General features: G+C 40.0%; 1 protein-coding gene across 1 annotated transcript; it reads left to right on the top strand.

The window, feature by feature from the left end:
- Positions 1-907: 907 nt before the first annotated feature.
- Positions 908-16039, top strand: LOC139552141 (cytochrome c oxidase subunit 5B, mitochondrial-like). The gene is made up of 4 exons (XM_071363572.1): positions 908-1097; positions 1562-1632; positions 15177-15276; positions 15464-16039. Exons 1-4 carry the CDS (start codon positions 1001-1003, stop codon positions 15574-15576), a joined length of 381 nt encoding a protein of 126 aa, XP_071219673.1. The 5' UTR covers positions 908-1000; the 3' UTR covers positions 15577-16039.
- The last annotated feature ends 1959 nt before the right edge of the window (positions 16040-17998 follow it).

Raw genomic sequence — 17998 nt, 5'->3', positions numbered from 1 at the left:
TGTTTTAGGTGTCAAGCTTATGGGTCATGTGGCAGCAGTGTGTAGGAGGGAAATTCCTAGATGTGAGAAATGTGCAGTTGGACATGAGACAAAGGAATGTGTGGTATCAGTGGAAAAAGTTGTGTGTAAACTGTAGGTGCTTAAGAGTATCCCTGTGAGTAGGCTGAGATCAATAGAGTGATAGGATTAACATGTGTTTCAGTAAGGTTGGTTTTTTTGGCGTTCATGGTCATGGTTGTCAACAGTATCGTGGGAATAGAATGTAAATCACAGAGGATAGATTTTGTGATGTTATCTGCAGAGAAGTACTTGGGTGTATGACATTTTACTGCAGAAGAGTTACAAGGTGTTTTGAGCGGATCAGGTAGGGACAAGGTAGTGGAATAGTGATCAATCAATCAAATGTATTTATGAAGCCCTTTTTACATTAGTATCTGTCACAAAGTGCTTATACAGAAGAATTCAGCACGTTGGCTAGGAAAACACCCTAGAAAGGCAGGAACTTTTCTCTCCGGGCGCCGTTGAATGGAGTGATAACAAGGGTGGCATAAAGTGTTGAAGAGGAGCAGTTGAAATGGAAGATTCTCTGTGTTTGTGACGTCCACCGCTTGATGAGACGTAGATCCGGTGAGGAAAAGGAGAAGACATACTGCAGAACAGCTGCAGGAGATGTTGAGTGGTAGTGGTATGTCCCCTCAGACCATTGGTCTGGAGAAGGACTAGATAGGGTTAAATAGTGGAATGGGTGGTGTTTTTTTTATAGAGTACTAATAGGTGGTATGGTAATTTTCCTTTTCCCCAATTTTGATTTATTGTATCTAAGAATATGATGTAGGTAGGCCGTGAATGGCATCACACACTAGTACAGTAGGTGGCGGTGTGTGCACCTAAAAGTTGGATGCGATCCGCCAATTAACTTCCAAAGAAGAAGAAGAAGAAGAAGGTAAAAATATTAACGTCATCAGCGTGCTGCCAGTTGTATTTTCGACCAGAAGGAGAAATGGCTGCAAGGTTACTGCTCCGATCGTCCATCAGGGCCGCTACAACTTGCCGGGCGGCCCCGTTCCCTATTCTCACCCGCGGCATGGCTGCTGGAGGTGAGTCGGTAATGTTGAGTTTTTGGGCAGAAGCATCATATTAGACATATTTGATGTCATGCCAAGGACAGACGATGCCAGGCAATGGCGCAAGGCTAGCTATCCTATTTATCAGAGCTAGCTAACAGTATAGTATTAGATGGCTGTCATAAAATGTTCCTTGTAGCAAAATATATATATATTTTTTTTATGTCGTCCGTTTTTTGTTCACATGAAGTAGCTAACTGAGCAGATGTACATTTTTCCATTTTCTATATTGAGCTATTTTGTCTTTATAGCTACCTTAGCCAAATATGGTGCATTAGCCATCTAGCTTAGTGTCGACTTTATTATTGAGTGTGGTTAGCGCGAAAGTAGCCCAGTGCTAATTTTGCTAGCTGGCTAGCTAATTCCAATCACTTCAGCTAGCTGATAAGCTAGTTAGCTAAGCTTGCTAGCAAACACTGATGATTACATGTTTTCAGGCATCCCCACCGACGAGGAGCAGGCCACTGGTCTGGAGAAGATCGTTATGAAGGCTGCCCAACAGGGCGCGGTACGTCAAGATTTTGGAATATTTGTAATAATATTTTAACGTCAGGTGTATTGCACTAACTAACGTTAGAACGCTAGCGTTGATGTAGCTCTCGAGAACCCAAGGCCAGGGTAAGTCTAATCAGTTTATTTATGATTTCTGGTAGATCATCAAAATAAAAAAATCACATCACGTTTTTGTAATCATTAAGCAGTTTTGTTCATAATTAAGTAGAATACTTTTGGAAGTTAGTTGAACGTTTTAAAGGTACATTCCTATAACAGGTTGAAAATGACTCTGTCGCTACATCCTGTTGACAACAACCTTTGATAAATAGACCAATGTCAAAACAAAGGTCAGTTTAAATCAATGAATATGCTAAACCAGTTCATGATATATTTAAAACCTAAACATCAAATGTGTTACCTACACATGCATGTGCTACATTAGTCATCATATTATTGTTTATTTTTTAGAGCACCTTATGAACTGGATTTGCACCAATCCCCCTGTTTTGACAAGTGGAGATAAATCACTCATATGAATTAGTATGCGCTGTTGAAACTAACACAACTAAAAAAACACATGGAAACTGGAAATGTTGTTTACACCACTCGTTAGAAGACAAGTTACTGAAGACAGCCAGCTACATTTGAGTGATGCATTTTGATATGGGGGTGGCCGAAACGCAACACTTATTTGTCAATCACTTGTACGGCTATCGTGTTAATCAATAGAATTGGGGGGGGGGGGGGAGAGTAAGGTTGCACGTTCTATTCAAACTAACTACTATAAAACACATGGACTCTGGGAATAATATGTATATCACTAGTTAGACATGTTAATCCTGGCTTTTTGCAAACCTTTGGACTTAATTTTCATACCAGTGAGAAATTATATTTTTAAAGTACAAAAGATGCACTTAATGTACGCAGTTTAGCAAAGTTGCACCTGGCTTTAACACAGCCTCCAGCCAAGGTACGACACATCTTCTCACATTGCACTCGCATTTCCATTGGACCATTCCACGTTTCCGGTCGGAAGCAGGTGTTAAGGCGTCTGCATGCTTCCCAGCCGATACAGTTCGGAAGAGTTTGTGCATATTTGGATGACATTTTGATGTTTATGTTCGTTTTGGGCTTCGCTGAGGTTTTTTGGGGCAAATTGTTTTTTTCTTGAGACATGCTGAAGTCTCAGGAAAATCTTCAATTCAACGAAAGACTACTTGTTTTCATGCACATTGACATTTAGAAATGCTGCACCAAACATCTTGGATGTAAAATTGCACGACTAAGATCTCTGCAAAAACGTCAAAGTATTGACAGATTTCTTGAGGTTTCTTAGATGAATTCTGACTTTTGAGGAAGCTAGGGCATCTCAAAATGGACAAACCTTACTATTGTTGCTTTTTGTCTCGTTTTTGAAGCAAAGGTCTTTTACGGGAGTGTGCGAACACACTTGTTCGCCTAGCTGACTTTGGCTGACCGCAAGCCAAACTGAAGCATGCTGATGCCTTTACTCAAAACAACTTTGATAAACTGCATACAGTAAGTTTATCTTTTGTATCTGGAACATTTGATCTTGTTCATAGTTAATGGGCAACTCCACCATGTTTCAACCTCATTTTCATTATCTCATCCAGCACAATACCAGTGTCAACATATGTGCAAATTAGGCATTTCTATGTTGAAAAAAAATAACATCTGGTAGACCTTTAACTTAAATGAAAAAATTAACTAGGCTAGTTGGTTAAGAACAAATTCTTATTTACAATGACGGCCTACACCGGTGTTAGCAATTGATGTTATTCTTCAATAACACTGACCCCAAAGCAAATCAGGTGGAGAAAATAATTTATTTGAGAAGGACAAATCATAGATGCTATGCTGAAAAGTGGACTTCAGTCTTCCCTGTCCTCAGTTTTTCTCCACAGAACAAAGGACAGGATGCCACTTATAACCCCACCCTAGCCTGGGGTTGACCAATCAGAAGTCCTTGCAGTACAACTGGGCCAATGACCAAATAACAATTATCCTGTCCCTGACTCGATGTACAGAACGTAGCTCTGAGTTCAGGAGTGAAATTCCACAGATTCTAAACAGCTGTTGAACTGAAGACCAACTATTTACATTGACAATTCCCTATTGACCATTATTTAGTTTAGTACTCTTGTCTTTAGTCCTGTCATCCTCTGCGTTGTGTATTTATCTTCAAAATATTCTTGTACCGCCAGTTGTGCGCTGCCCTATGGGACTCCCAATCACGGCCGGATGTGATACAGCTTGGATTCGAACCAGGGACTGGTTCTTGCACTGAGATGCAGTGCTTTAGACCGCTGCGTCACTCGGGAGCCCAAATCATCAAGTAAAAAAATGAAAGTGCTATAAGCTTCACGGTGCCGTGAAGAGCAAAAAAAGAGACCCTCCCTTGGCCTAAACTAGGGTCATTATACCGTCATACCATACCATACCGGGTATAGGGTATTAACGAATGTGTGAGCAAGGGGAGCTATTTCTAAAAACAAATGTTTATTTTTATTTTTATTGACGCACAAAACAATTTAGGCAACAGGGATCTTGATTTAGGAGGGGGTTGAATGTCTCTGCTGTAACCAAGAAGATTAATATTGACATCTAGTTGGCAAACTAAATGCATAGTTGGAGCTGGATATAATTTATTTGACATCTTAGATTTCTTATAGTTATAAGCAGTGGCGTAGCATGCAGCCCCCGCAAGTGCTCCCAAACAGTGGTGGAATTGCTATTTTTTTTAAAATGTATTTTATTTAAGTTCCAAATGTTTCAAACTATCGGGTGCAAGGTGTATTTGCGTTTAGACAGAGCATTGGGAGCGTCGGGACATTTTTCCATAAAGCATATTAACACGCTAGAACTGATGTGCATCAAAAAATAAAGGCCAACTCTGCAAGGTGACGTCAGAGTGCGCAGCTGAACACGGTATGCTGGAAAACACTTGGTTTGTTAGTTTTGATTAAAATGAAACGGCTATTAATTAAATACGAATACCAAACGTGTTTTTGCATGGGTTCCACGAGTACTAGCTGGCTGTACTACAGATACCTGTTGTGGGAAAGACTCATTGTTATCTTTTCAGAAAACTGGTTGCAGTAAAAGCAAACCTGGAATCTAAGGAGATCCTGAGGGGAATAGACGAGTACCAACAGCTTTACGTCATGGAGGAACAACATACTCCATCATGGAAAGATCCAACTACCTCACAAATTAACTTTAACCCGAACCCCAAAAAAGAAACCGATTCATCTACAGACACGGACAATTTACTTACCGTTGAAGTAGAGGCTAGTGCTCTGGCTGCAATTCATGCAACACTGTAAAAGTTGTGTGAGGAGGTAGCAGGGCTGAGGGAGAGTTTGGCGTTTAGCCAGAGTGATATTCTCACGCTCCAAGGAGCGAACAAGGCACTCACAGCCTAAGGTAAAAATCCACGATTCCAACATGGATTGTCTACTCGGGGAAAACAGGGTGGTGAAGGAGTCGCTACTAGACATACAAAGTCGTAGCATGCGTGAATCTTTTTTTCTGAGATTCCGGAGGACGCATCCAATAAGAGGGCGAGATCAGAGAATTCATGCAATCCGCCTTGAAACTTCCTATAGAGACTGTAAACAAGGTGACTTTCCACCGAGTACAGACTTGGAGCTCAGAGTGACAAGACCATAAGTCCCTGTCCGATCATCGCAAAATTTGAACACTACCAACAAAAGGAGCTGATCAAAGTCAGGGGAAGGGAGCTTAAAGGGACACATTCGGTCTCAATGACCAATTTCCATGGGAGATAAACGAACGTAGTAAGAGACTGTATCCGGTACAGAGACAACTGAGGGAGAAGGGTAAGCGAGCCTTTCTCATTGTGGACAAACTCTTTATAGATGGACCGCTATTCCCGTGACGGCTCCATAACACCATGGCTGTACTAAATTCTACAGGGACTTCAGGGTATGAAAGAAGTATGGGAACTGTAAAAATATCTGAACACAATGAAGTGGATATGAACATACTTACTCAATTACATTTTCGCTTGTACATACACACCTTATCTCGCTCTCTTCTCACTCCCTTTCTTCTCTTCCTCTCTCACCTCTCTGTCAAACTGTTTTATAATTTTATGTTTCTTGTTTCTTTATGTACTTGTCTACATGTTTATATATGTTTACAACAAGCAGGGAGAAGTTGTCAGAATAGGGGCATTGGGGAATAATAACATATTGTACAGAATACATTTGTACTAGAGGTCGACCAAATATGATTTTTCAACGCCGATACCGATTTATTGGAGGATCCAAAAAAGCCGATACCGATAAATTGGCCAATAAAAAAATATTTTTTTATTTTTTTAGAAATGTATTTGTAATAATGACAATTACAACAATACTGAATGAACACTTATTTTAACTTAATATAATACATCAATAAAATCAATTTAGCCTCAAATAAATAATGAAACATGTTCAATTTGGTTTAAATAATGCAAAAACTAAGTGTTGGAGAAGAAAGTAAAAGTGCATTATGTGCCATGTAAGAAAGCTAACGTTTAAGTTCCTTGCTCAGAACATGAGAACATATGAAAGCTGGTGGTTCCTTTTAACATGAGTCTTCAATATTCCCAGGTAAGAAGTTTTAGGTTGTAGTTATTATAGGAGAGATAGGACTATTTCTCTATACGATTTGTATTTCATATACCTTTGACTATTGGCTGTTCTTATAGGCACTTTAGTATTGCCAGTGTAACAGTATAGCTTCCGTCCGTCCCTCTCCTCGCTCCTACCTGGGCTCGAACCAGGAACACATCAACAGCCACCCTCAAAGCAGCGTTACCCATGCAGAGCAAGGGGAACAACTACTCCAAGTCTCAGAGCGAGTGACGTTTGAAACGCTATTAGCGCGCACCCTGCTAACTAGCTAGCCATTTCACATCGGTTACACCAGCCTAATCTTGGGAGTTGATAGGCTTGAAGTCATAATCAGCGCAATGCTTGAAGCATTGCGAAGAGCTGCTGGCAAAACGCACGAAAGTGCTGTTTGAATGAATGCTTACGAGCCTGCTGGTGCCTACCATCGCTCAGTCAGACTGCTCTATCAAATCATAGACCTAATTATAACATAACACACAGAAATACGAGTCTTAGGTCATTAATATGGTCGAATCCGGAAACTATCATCTCAAACAAAACATTTATTCTTTCAGTGAAATACGGAACCGTTCCGTATTTTATCTAACGGGTGGCATCCATCAGTCTAAAATATTCCTGTTACATTGCACAACCTTCAATGTTATGTCATAATTACATTAAATTCTGGTAAATTAGTTCGCAACGAGCCAGGCGGCCCAAACTGTTGCATATACCCTGACTCTGCGTGCAATGAACGCAAGAGAAGTGACACAATTTCATCTGGTTAATATTGCCTGCTAACCTGGAATTCTTTTAGCTAAATATGCAGGTTTAAAAATATATACTTCTGTGTATTGATTTTAAGAAAGGCATTGATATTTATGGTTAGGTACAGTCGTGCAACAATTGTGCTTTTAAATCAAATATTGCTAGAACCTATTTCTTGAATTCTAAATATCAGACATTTGAAAGCTTTAATTTTGACCGTCATAATACCTCTGATGGCAGTAACTTTACAAGCAATAATTATGGTCAATTTAGAGTGAGAATAGTATCTAGGTATGGTAAGGGGGTGAAATAAGTATAGCCAGTTATAATTGTAACGGTTTAGCAGATTATTAAAAAAGATCACTTTTTACATTGCGAAAAGGAATATAAAATACTGTTTACAGTAAACTCACTGCATCCTTAGATGAAGTTGTGTGGGAAAAGAAATGGGGTGGTGAAATAATTTTCTGTCATGGACAAAGGATCTCAAAAGGTGTGATAATTAATATCAACAAAAATGTAGATCTGAATGTGCAAATAGTCAGGGATGATTTGCAAGGAAGGTGGATCTTTTTGAATATGAAAGTGGACGAATAAGAGATTTGGCTCATTAATCTAGATGGTCCAAATCAGGATGATCCATACTACTTCGAAAACATTTAAACCAATTTATTGAACTTACAGGCAACAAATGGTCAAATCATTATGGTAGGAGACTATAACAGTGTTAAGTACCACAATGGACCGTAAAGGAAGTCACTCTATAAACTGTCATTGCCGTGCCCTTCAGGAAATCACAAATATTATGGACACATTAGAAATAGTGTATATTTGTAGACTAAAAAATGCACGATAGAGTAGACTTAATCGAGCTAGTTTCTTGTCTCTTTCTATTTTCCATTAAAGTTTTTTAATAGGAGACAGAATGCGATCGGATCATCATCTAATTGGCCTTCTCATAACTCTTATAGAATTTCCACGTGCGCGGGGATATTGGAAATTTAATCAAAGTTTACTGGAGGAAAAATTAGTTAGAAATAAGACAAAATAATTTATAATAGGTTAAGCAATCCCCGTATTGTTTAGGAAACCTTTTTAAATGTACCCAGAGGTCATTCAATTCCATATGTATCAATCATTTAAAAAAGCAGTTTCTGTCTAAAGAGACAAGACTAACAAGGGAAAACGGAGTCAACTATGATTCTCCGAATTATATTTTAAGAGGAAGCTAAATATTTTAGGCAGATGTTCTCTTTTCCGTCTCATTTTCTCCCACTGAATGAAGATTACGGTAAGGAATTCTTTCCAAATAATATAAAAAATGGAAAATTAACAAATGTACAGAAAGATCAGTGCGAAGGCCAAATTAGAGGAATAACTTGTTGAGGCCATTAAATCCTTTGTCTGTAAAAACCCCAGGGCTTGATGGCATGCTGGTAGAGGTATATCAAGCATTTTTTGATGTACTAAAAGCTACATTTTTGTTAGCTTTGTTTTAACTACTCCTATTGAAATGGTAGTCTGTCAGGTACTCAGCAGGAAGGTTTGATTTCTCTATTAAAACAAGACACAGACTGGGTCTTTATATTTGCCGTCTATCAAAAAAAAAAAACTGGAGGCCCCTTAAACTTCAATGTTGTGATGCAAAAATACTAGCGAAATGCATAGCACTCAGAATTTTTTTTAAAGGGTTTTACCAGGTATTGTTCATCCTGATCAGACTTTTTTTTTATTATTATTTTTTTTTACATGGATGATACATTGGAGATACGACAACTACTAGAAATAATAGAACATCATGAAACATCTAAGACACCATGCCTGGTATTTATAGCGGATTTTGAAAAGGCATTTGATAAAGTAAGACTGGATTTTATTTATAAATGCCTGGATTTCTTTCAATTTAGGCGATTCTCTTAGAAAATGGGTAATAATAATGTATAGCAACCCCAGGTGTAAAATAGTAGATAATGGCTACTTCTCAGAGTTTTGAATTGTAAAGAGGAGTTTAACAAGGGTGTCCGCTGTCACATATCTATTCATTATGGCCATCGAAATGTTAGCTATTAAAATCAGATCCAATAACATTAGAGGATTAGAAATCCAAGGCTTAAAAACAAAGGTGTCCATATATGCTGACGACTCACGACTTTTATATTAAGTCCGCAAGCTAGATCCCTGCAATGTCTCATTGAAGATCTAGATAACTTTTCTGGACTAAAACCTAATTGAGAAGTGTACAATATTATGTATTGGATCTTTAAAAAAATACAACTTTTACATTACCATGCAGTTTACCTATAAAATGGGCTGATGCTGAAATAGACATACTTGTTATTCATATCACAAAATATAAAAATTAGCTCTCCACAATGAATTTCAATAGAAAACTTGTAAAAATAGATGAGATCCTGCAACCATGGAGAGGTAAATACCTGTCTTTATGGAGAAATTGCCCTGATAACTCCTTAGTCATATCAGTTTACTCACTTATGGTGCTGCCTACTCCTGATGATTCGTTTTTCAAATCATATGAGCAAAACAAATTTAGCTTTATCTGGGACGCTAAACGAGACAAAATAAAGCGTGCCTATCTATATAATGAATATGTATTGGGTGGGTTGAGATTATTAAATATGAAAGCACTAAACCTTTCTCTAAAAGCTTCACTTATTCAAAAGTTTTACTTGAACCCTAAATGGTTCTCAAGTAGAATACTAAGAAAAGCTCATCCATTGTTTAAAATGTGCCTTTTTGGCTCATGTTCTATTGATTGAAAAAGATATTTTGAAAAAAGTATCTCTTTTTCAAACAAGCATTGCAGCGCTGGCTACAATTTCAATTTCATCCCCCTTAAAAGAGAGCACAAATATTATGGCTGAACTCAAATGTGCTGGTTGATAAAATACCTGTATTTATGGGAAAGGGTATTTTTGTTCTTAAATGATATTGGGATGGTAGAGTTATGTCCTTCATGGAGTTACCAGAATTGTACGAGAAGGTCTGCTCAATCCAAGAGTGCAACCAATAGATTACAGCATTACCCCAAAAATGGAGGCAGCAGCGGGAGGGGGTAGGGAACTGGTCTGGCTGCCCAAAAAATGTCATTGCTTTAGAATCTTCTGATAGGCTAATTGACATCATTTGAGTCAATTGGAGGTGTACCTGTGGATGTATTTTAAGGCCTACCTTCAAAATCAGTCCCTCTTTGCTTGACATTATGGGAAAATCAAAAGAAATCAGCCAAGACCTCAGAAAAAAATTGTAGACCTCCACAATTCTGGTTCATCCTTGGGAGCAATTTCCAAATGCCTGAAGGTACCATGTTCATCTGTATAAACAATAGTACGCAAGTAGTAACACCATGGGAACACGCAGCCATCATACCGCTCAGGAAGGAGACTCGTTCGGTCTCCTAGAGATTAATATACTTGTGTGAAAAGTGCAAATCAATCCCAGAACAACAGCAAAGGACCTTGTGAGGATGCTGGAGGAAACGGGTACAAAAGTATCTATATTCACAGTAAAACGAGTCCTACATCGACACAACCTGAAAGGCCGCTCAGCAAGGTAGAAGCCACTGCTTCAAAACAACAAAAAAGCCAGGCAATACTATCAAATACTAATTGAGTGTATGTAAACTTCTGACCCATTGGGAATGTGATGAAAGAAAAAAAGCTGAAATAAATAATTCTCTCTACTATTATTCTGACATTTCACATTCTTAAAGTAAAGTGGTGATCCTAACTGACCGAAGACAGGGGATTTTTACTAGGATTAAATGTCAGAAATTGTGACACTGCATTTAAATGTATTTGTCTAAGATGGTCCCGTGTGGCTCAGTTGGTAGAGCATGGCGCTTGCAACGCCAGGGTTGTGGGTTCAATTCCCACGGGGGGACCAGGATGAATATGTATGAACTTTCCAATTTGTAAGTCGCTCTGGATAAGAGCGTCTGCTAAATGACTTAAATGTAAATGTAAGATGTATGTAAACTTGCGACTTCTGTAGAAATCCAAAGAGGGTGGCCAGCAGAGATAGATGGGAGTGGAGTTGCTGTGCGTGAGAGAATGATGGTCAAAGTAAAGAATAAAACAGAATAAAAAGTATGTTTTAAATTACATTGCGGGGCAGTGTTTTTACAGCTAATGCAGGTTTGCCTGAGGCTGATGCCGTGCATGTGTTTGTACATACACACTCCAATTCAAATACACGGACACACACGTAATAGTGCCAGACATGCACTCAAACATATTTAGTTGGCATTGCTGTTCTGATTAGTTGTCCTTGATGTCCTTTATTTTTTAAATTTCTTTGCATTCTGTTGTTTTTCTTCTCTTTTTCCTCTTTCATTTTGTTGGTGCATTGGGGGGGGTTCTTAGAAATGGGGAATGGAATTATTTGTATTTTTATTTTTTCTTCTTGGGGTGGGGACTGTGGGAGTGGTCTCGGATGGTTGATGGACAGCTATTGGGAAACTGTAGGGGGGAATCTTGGCGAGTTCGGGTTCATGTTTTTTGGGCTGGTGGGAGATCTGTCAATGTGCCCCTGAGCAGGGCATTGACCCTGGATGCTTCTGTGTCACTCTAAATGGGAGTCTGTTGGATGACTGGTGTGTAGTTGTTGAGCGGCTTCACTGCAAGTATATTGTATGTTTCGGATATTCAATCAAATAAATTAAAAAAGGCTAAAGGGGACGTCCAATGGCCCAATGTAATGCAATGGAATTTGAGTTAAGGGCTTGTGTTGAGGTAAAACGGCTGGTATTTTGTCAAGTGTCAGTTTGGCAGCTAGGTCACACTCTATCAGTTTGACAGTAATCTTAGACTCTTTCTCATTTTCCCATCTGGCTCTCTGTCTGTCAGCATTTGCCCTGGTCTGATATTTGCCTCCCTTTGGAAAATCTAACCAGAACTCTGTCCTGGTGGCCGGTGATTTTAATTGAAGAAAAACTGAAATCATTTTTTTTTAGCTCATTTCTACCAGCATGTAACCTGTACAACTAGCGGTGAAACAACTCTAGATCAACTTTACTCCACACAGAGACTCATACAAAGCTCTCGCACGCCATTTGGAAAACCTGACCATAACTCTATCCTCTCGTTTTCTGCTTATAAGCAAAAACTCAGACAGGAATTACCAGTGAAACGCTCAATACAAAAGTGGTCACATGAAGCGGCTGTTAAGCTACAGGACTTTCGCTAACAGACGAATATGTTCTGTGATTCATCTGAAAACATTGAAGAGTTTACAAGATAAGTCACTGGCTTCATTAACCCTCAAGTCTAAGCTGGGGGGGTTGTTGTAAGCTAAAATATGGATTTGTTTTGGTCTTACCAAGGATCGGTTTTAATTTTAAGACTCCTTAAGGTATAAAGATATAAATTATTGGATGAAACATTGAATTTGGCATTACTGCTATTAGCCAATAGAAACGCGTTGAATAAGTCCCCCAAAAAATCCAAAGGAAGTTTGTTCTGAAGTGTCCTATATATGAGAGATGTATAAGAAAGATCAGGATTATTATTATATATATTTTTTTTTACATGTATTTATCCCCTTAGTTTAGTGCCTAAAATATCTCATTATATACTTCTTTTTTTTTAACCATCATGAGGTTTGTGGGCATCCTAGAGCTAAAGTGGTTCAGTCGTGGTCATTACACTTTGTAGGCCAAACCGTTTGGACACTACAGACATTTTTGTGAGAAGATCGCTCAAGCTCTGCCATCTTTCACCGGAAAGGGCGATATCAGTGGATGTTTTGGATTGAGACGCAGCCCATGCAAAAACAACATATCTCTAGCTTAACAGACAAATTTTGATGGGGATTTTATGTTACTTAGATTTCCATGGGGCTGTGTAAGTTTATAGGCTAAGGGTTTTAAGTGCATCAACGGCGTCGTCCCCGGTGACCGTACGTACATATCCCAACCAGAAGCCATGGATTACAGGCCACATCTGCCTTGAGCTGAAGTCAAGAGCTGCCGCTTTCAAGTAGAGGGACACTAATCCGACCGCTTATAAGAAATCCTGCTACGACCTCAGAGCCATCAAACAGACAGTGTCTACACAGGACTAAGATTGAATCTTACTACGCCGGCTCTGATGCTCGTCAGATGTTGCAGGGCTAGGGCTGTGGCGGTCACACACTTTTGTCAGCCGGTGATTGTCTCACGGTAATTGACCGTTAATTAACATAAACATGTTTAGTATCTCCTGGCTTCCATGCATAGCCTACAAGCTACTGACACAGACCTTTTTGGAACATCTACATTTAAAACTAATAAATCGATGTCAAATATTCTACACCATCACAATAAATCCATTATTTTACACAGGTCTAAAGAAACATAATTTGAAGAAAATGTAGTACATTTCAGAAGAACAGAATAGCATGCGGAGTTGTCCTTATGTTAGGCCCTGATATGGCTATGCCACATGGCTGTCGGCTACGGGAGTTAATTTAGCAGACAAGATTTGCTTAGAATTCCATGGCATACATTTTTAAGTTTATAGTATGAGGGATACAATTGAACATAGCTGAATAAAATAGAAAGGATATTTTCTCCAAACGATTTCAAAGGAAGTGCGCACATGCAGCTGTTCTGTGTTGAGCTGCACACCATCACACTCATTCACAATTTGACAAGCACTTGATAATATTTTCACCGACCCTTGAATTTCCCGGCAGCATCCCCCTTGTGTGACCGTAATGCCCTCTAAAAAAATCCATGCCTTTTGTGGCCTTGGGCTGAATATAATAATTGTAATTCCCGGCTGCCGTGCTCCGAAGCCCCTCATTCACTTGGCTCCTTCAGATTGGAACCAATGCATTTCAACTCATAAGTCGGCTACAATGCAATTAAATTCCGACGCCCATATTGAAAATGTTAGAGGTTTCCATATTTAGCCTAATTTTCATCAGCCAACAAGATGAGTAGCCCTAACGAAAAGCAAAGCCTATGTCAATCTACTATCCCTAATAGTACAAAAGTTGACCTTATAGGCTTATAGCCTACTACCATGTGCGCATTGCTGCGCTTAAAATGTGAAGAAATCACATAATAGCTTTTCAACATTTTAAGCTGAATGTTCAAATAAACCTACTGTTAAAATTATAGGCTGATCATTTCTTTGTTAGTGGGAAAACGTACAAAATCAGCAGGGGATCAAATACTTTTCCCCCCTCACTGTACATCTCCCTTAATGTCAGCAAGACAAAGGAGCTGATCATGGACTACAGGAAACGGATGGCCGAGCACGCCCCCATCCACATCGACGAGGCTGTAGTGGAGCATGTTGAGAGCTTCAAGTTCCTCGGTGTCCACATCACTGCCAGCTGATGAAGCGTGATTCCTCACTCCAGAGAACAAGCTAGTGTGGGCTACCACTTTGCGGCTGAGCCATTTTTGCTCCTAGACGTTTCCACTTCACAATAACAGCACTTACAGTTGACCGGGACATCTCTAGCAGGGCAGATATTTGTCAAACTGACTTGTTGAAAAGGTGGCATACTATGACGGTGCCACGTTGAAAGTCAGTTCTTCAGTAAGGCCATTCTACGGTCAAAGTTTGTCCTATGGAGATTGGGTGGCTGTGTGCTTGATTGTGGTCCCGTGTGGCTCAGTTGGTAGAGCATGGTGCTTGCAACGCCAGGGTTGTGGGTTCATTCCCCACGGGGGGACCAGGATGAATATGTATGAACTTTCCAATTTGTAAGTCGCTCTGGATAAGAGCGTCTGCTAAATGACTTAAATGTAAATTGTATACACCTGTCAGCAACGGGTGTGGCTGAAATAGCCGAATCCACTAGTTTGAAGGATACTTTTGTATCTACCTTGATTACCTCGGACCCCTGCACATTGACTCTGTACTGGTACCCTGTGTGTATATAGCTAAGTTATCGTTACTTATTGTGTATTCCTCTTATTTTTCTCTGCATTGAGAAGGCGATGGTAATTTAAGCATTTCACTTAGTCTACACCTGTTTTACGAAGCATGTGACAAAATATGATTTGATGTTACTTGGCTAACTTAGCTAAGATCATTACAAGGTTTCTTAGTGGGCTTTGCCCTTATTGTAGTTCACTCTCTCATACTGTATAAGTCTATTACTGAACCTGCCTTGTTTGAATTCCTTCCAGGACCCCTACAGCATGCTGAAACCCAAGGAGTATGCGGGCTCCAAGGCTGACCCTCATCTGGTGCCCTCCATCACCACAAAGAGGATTGTGGGCTGTGTCTGTACGTGACTGGCTTCATATTAGTCTTTCAACAGCTGTCTGGTAGCTTTCTGTTGCCAGAAGCCATTCCACTCTCATTTGTCTTGGCTGTCTGATTGTTGTAGTCTCTGCTCATATCTAATCTCTCCTTCAAACACTCTCTCTGCCTCTCCTCTCCCTCTCTCCCCTTCCCCTCTCTCCATCTCTAGGTGAGGAGGATAACACAGCAGTGGTGTGGTTCTGGCTTCATCAGGGCGAGGCTCAGCGCTGTCCCTCCTGTGGCTCCCACTACAAACTGATGCCCCACGAGCTGCCACACTAAAATATATACACCCTCTATCTATTATATACATACACACATTTTCTCTTACATTCACTCTGAAAGATTCCAGCTTCTTTAGAATGGGGTAAAGTGGGGTTAGACAGTGATGTCAGAAATCACAATGCTCTTTCAGGAAGTGTATTTGCACTGGGAGTAGGGGTTTCTAAATTTAGAATGTTGTGCTCTGTGCACTTTCTGGTTTCCTTTTATGATTTCTTTGCTGTCCAATTCTTCTTTATCTCATCCTAGCGTCTACTTGATGATCTGACCTCAATGTCGTTCTGTGCTTACAGCACCAGTTATTGTTATAAACGTACCAAAGGCCTAGGCTTTACGGTGTGGGACACAATGTTATTTTTCAAGCAATTCTATTCAAACAGCAGTTTACGTTGACGTATGTACTGTACAATGTTACACTTGGTCCAGTTACCCCTCTTATCAAACCAATAAACTCGTAACTCCTCTTGCTTTTTCAGTGGTGAAGTGTAGATTGTGGTGGTGATAGCGGGACCCTTGTGGTGGGTTGTGTTATGTTCTGTATATGTACCACAGTTTTGTAAGTCTCTCGATATGACTTGCTTCTGCTACATGTGGCCAGTCACCAACACCGTTTACCATCAGATTATCCCAGTTCTGTGCTTCCCTGCAGATGTTCCATATTCTTTCTATATAATGAGTACGGTTACATGCACACAATACGATTTATTGTGGGTAGTCAGATGAATATAATGGTTTGATTTTAAAATGTTCACATATTTAGCAAGAAGAACAATTTCCCTAATAATCGTGTTTACATGGACACATGAAGTCAGGCTACCTGATGGGACTTTGATGAATGCAGAAAATCGCCACTCAAAGGTTCTACTTGACCGACCATGTTATTTTTGGGAGTTCGATCTAGAAGCGAAAGAAACGCACACCTATTTAGGCGAGGTGCTGGTTAGCGGAGTAGAACACTTGAAAAATTAAAGGAGAGCCGCACACTCTAGGGGTTCAGACGTAATAACCTAATATCCAACGTTTAGATAGACAAGCTGTCTTCATCGGGGTATAATGACAAACTCTGCGGGGTGACTAGTTTATATGGTGTCAAAGGACACATACAGGGGACAAATCATGGCTGGGTGTGGCCTGAGATCATTGGTTAATTCTCATATATCAAGAAAACATACAAAAAAAACAAATGGATAGAATACGATCATCGACACAATTTGGCTACATAGGCCTGCAAAATCACAAGCATGGCTTCAGATCAAAATCTACGGTGAGACCGAAGGGAAATTAAAGTTCCAGGCAGCCTCTCGTTTTAACAATAAATTGCCGAGGTCACCCCCTCTCCTAGGGAGGGTGACGTGTTCGATGCCGATAGAACGTAGGGACATGTCACTCGCGTTAGAGGGAGGCTCACTCGAGTCGGCTGGTGCTATTACATGCACAGACAGAATACACCGCTGAAACGGCGATTTAAGGTGTTTGCATGTTGTAATCATTCAAAATTGCCCTGAAAACCAAGTTTTAATCAGCGTATGCTTACTTCGATTATGAACCATGTGGCGATTTTAAGATGAGCAAAGTAAGGTGTTTACATGACTAATGCCATGCTCTGCCTACTGCCATAAGCAGTTTATTATGAATTAGTGAACCGTACTGGCAGATTGATATCATTGGAAAAAAACTACTTCTGCCTAGTTATTCCTGAGGATCTTGAGTGAGTCGTTCAGCTGGTTAGTTTGGAAACTGCTGTTTTGAAGCACGTCTACATCTCAGTCCGACTCCACAACTTCTGTATCGGACAGAACATCAGAATGTCTGAGTTCCTTCGTTTTAAGTTAGTCACACTAGTGTTATTCCATTCTCACAGTAGGCCTACAGTATGTTGATACGGATGTCTTCCACAAGATGGCGGGAAATATGAGGATTCTTTGACCCACTGCTTGTCTTCAAATGACACCTTATTCACTATAGTGCACAACTTTTAAATGACACCATATCCCCCTCAGAGTGCACTATATTAAATGACCCCATTCCCCATATAGTGCACTACTAAGTGGAGGGGGAATAGTCTAGGTTTAGGTTGTCAGTGATTTGCCCGGGGCTATAATCCTCTGTAGCCTAATGAAGTTGCGTTTCCATGGCTACTGGAAGAAAAGGATGGTGTGATGCCCAATTACCCATCGTGTTTTTATATTTTTTTTTCCCTGTGTATTTGGGACTCATTCCTTGTCCTTCTATATTGTCATCTCCTCTACCCATTACCACTCTTTCAGGAGAGGTTGAGGGAGGAAGAGAGGACAGTCACATCCTATAGGCCTGAGAAATGCCTGACTTGAGCATGGTGAGCTGGGAAATTATTTATACTGCAGGAAAGGAGGTAGGAAGGGTGGAGAGGAAAAAGGGGAATATGATGAGTGAGAAGGGAGAG

This window comes from Salvelinus alpinus, chromosome 24 (assembly GCF_045679555.1).
Source record: "Salvelinus alpinus chromosome 24, SLU_Salpinus.1, whole genome shotgun sequence".
Classification (NCBI taxonomy): Eukaryota; Metazoa; Chordata; class Actinopteri; order Salmoniformes; family Salmonidae; genus Salvelinus; species Salvelinus alpinus.
Note: the sequence above shows the minus strand (reverse complement) of the source record. Positions and strands in the feature narration are given on the sequence as shown.

Coding starts and splice junctions, on each gene's coding strand:
- LOC139552141 (XM_071363572.1), top strand. CDS start 1,001: ATGGCTGCAAGGTTACTGCTCCGATCGTCCATCAGGGCCGCTACAACT. Junction 1,098..1,561: donor CCGCGGCATGGCTGCTGGAG/GTGAGTCGGTAA, acceptor ACATGTTTTCAG/GCATCCCCACCGACGAGGAG. Junction 15,277..15,463: donor GAGGATTGTGGGCTGTGTCT/GTACGTGACTGG, acceptor CTCCATCTCTAG/GTGAGGAGGATAACACAGCA.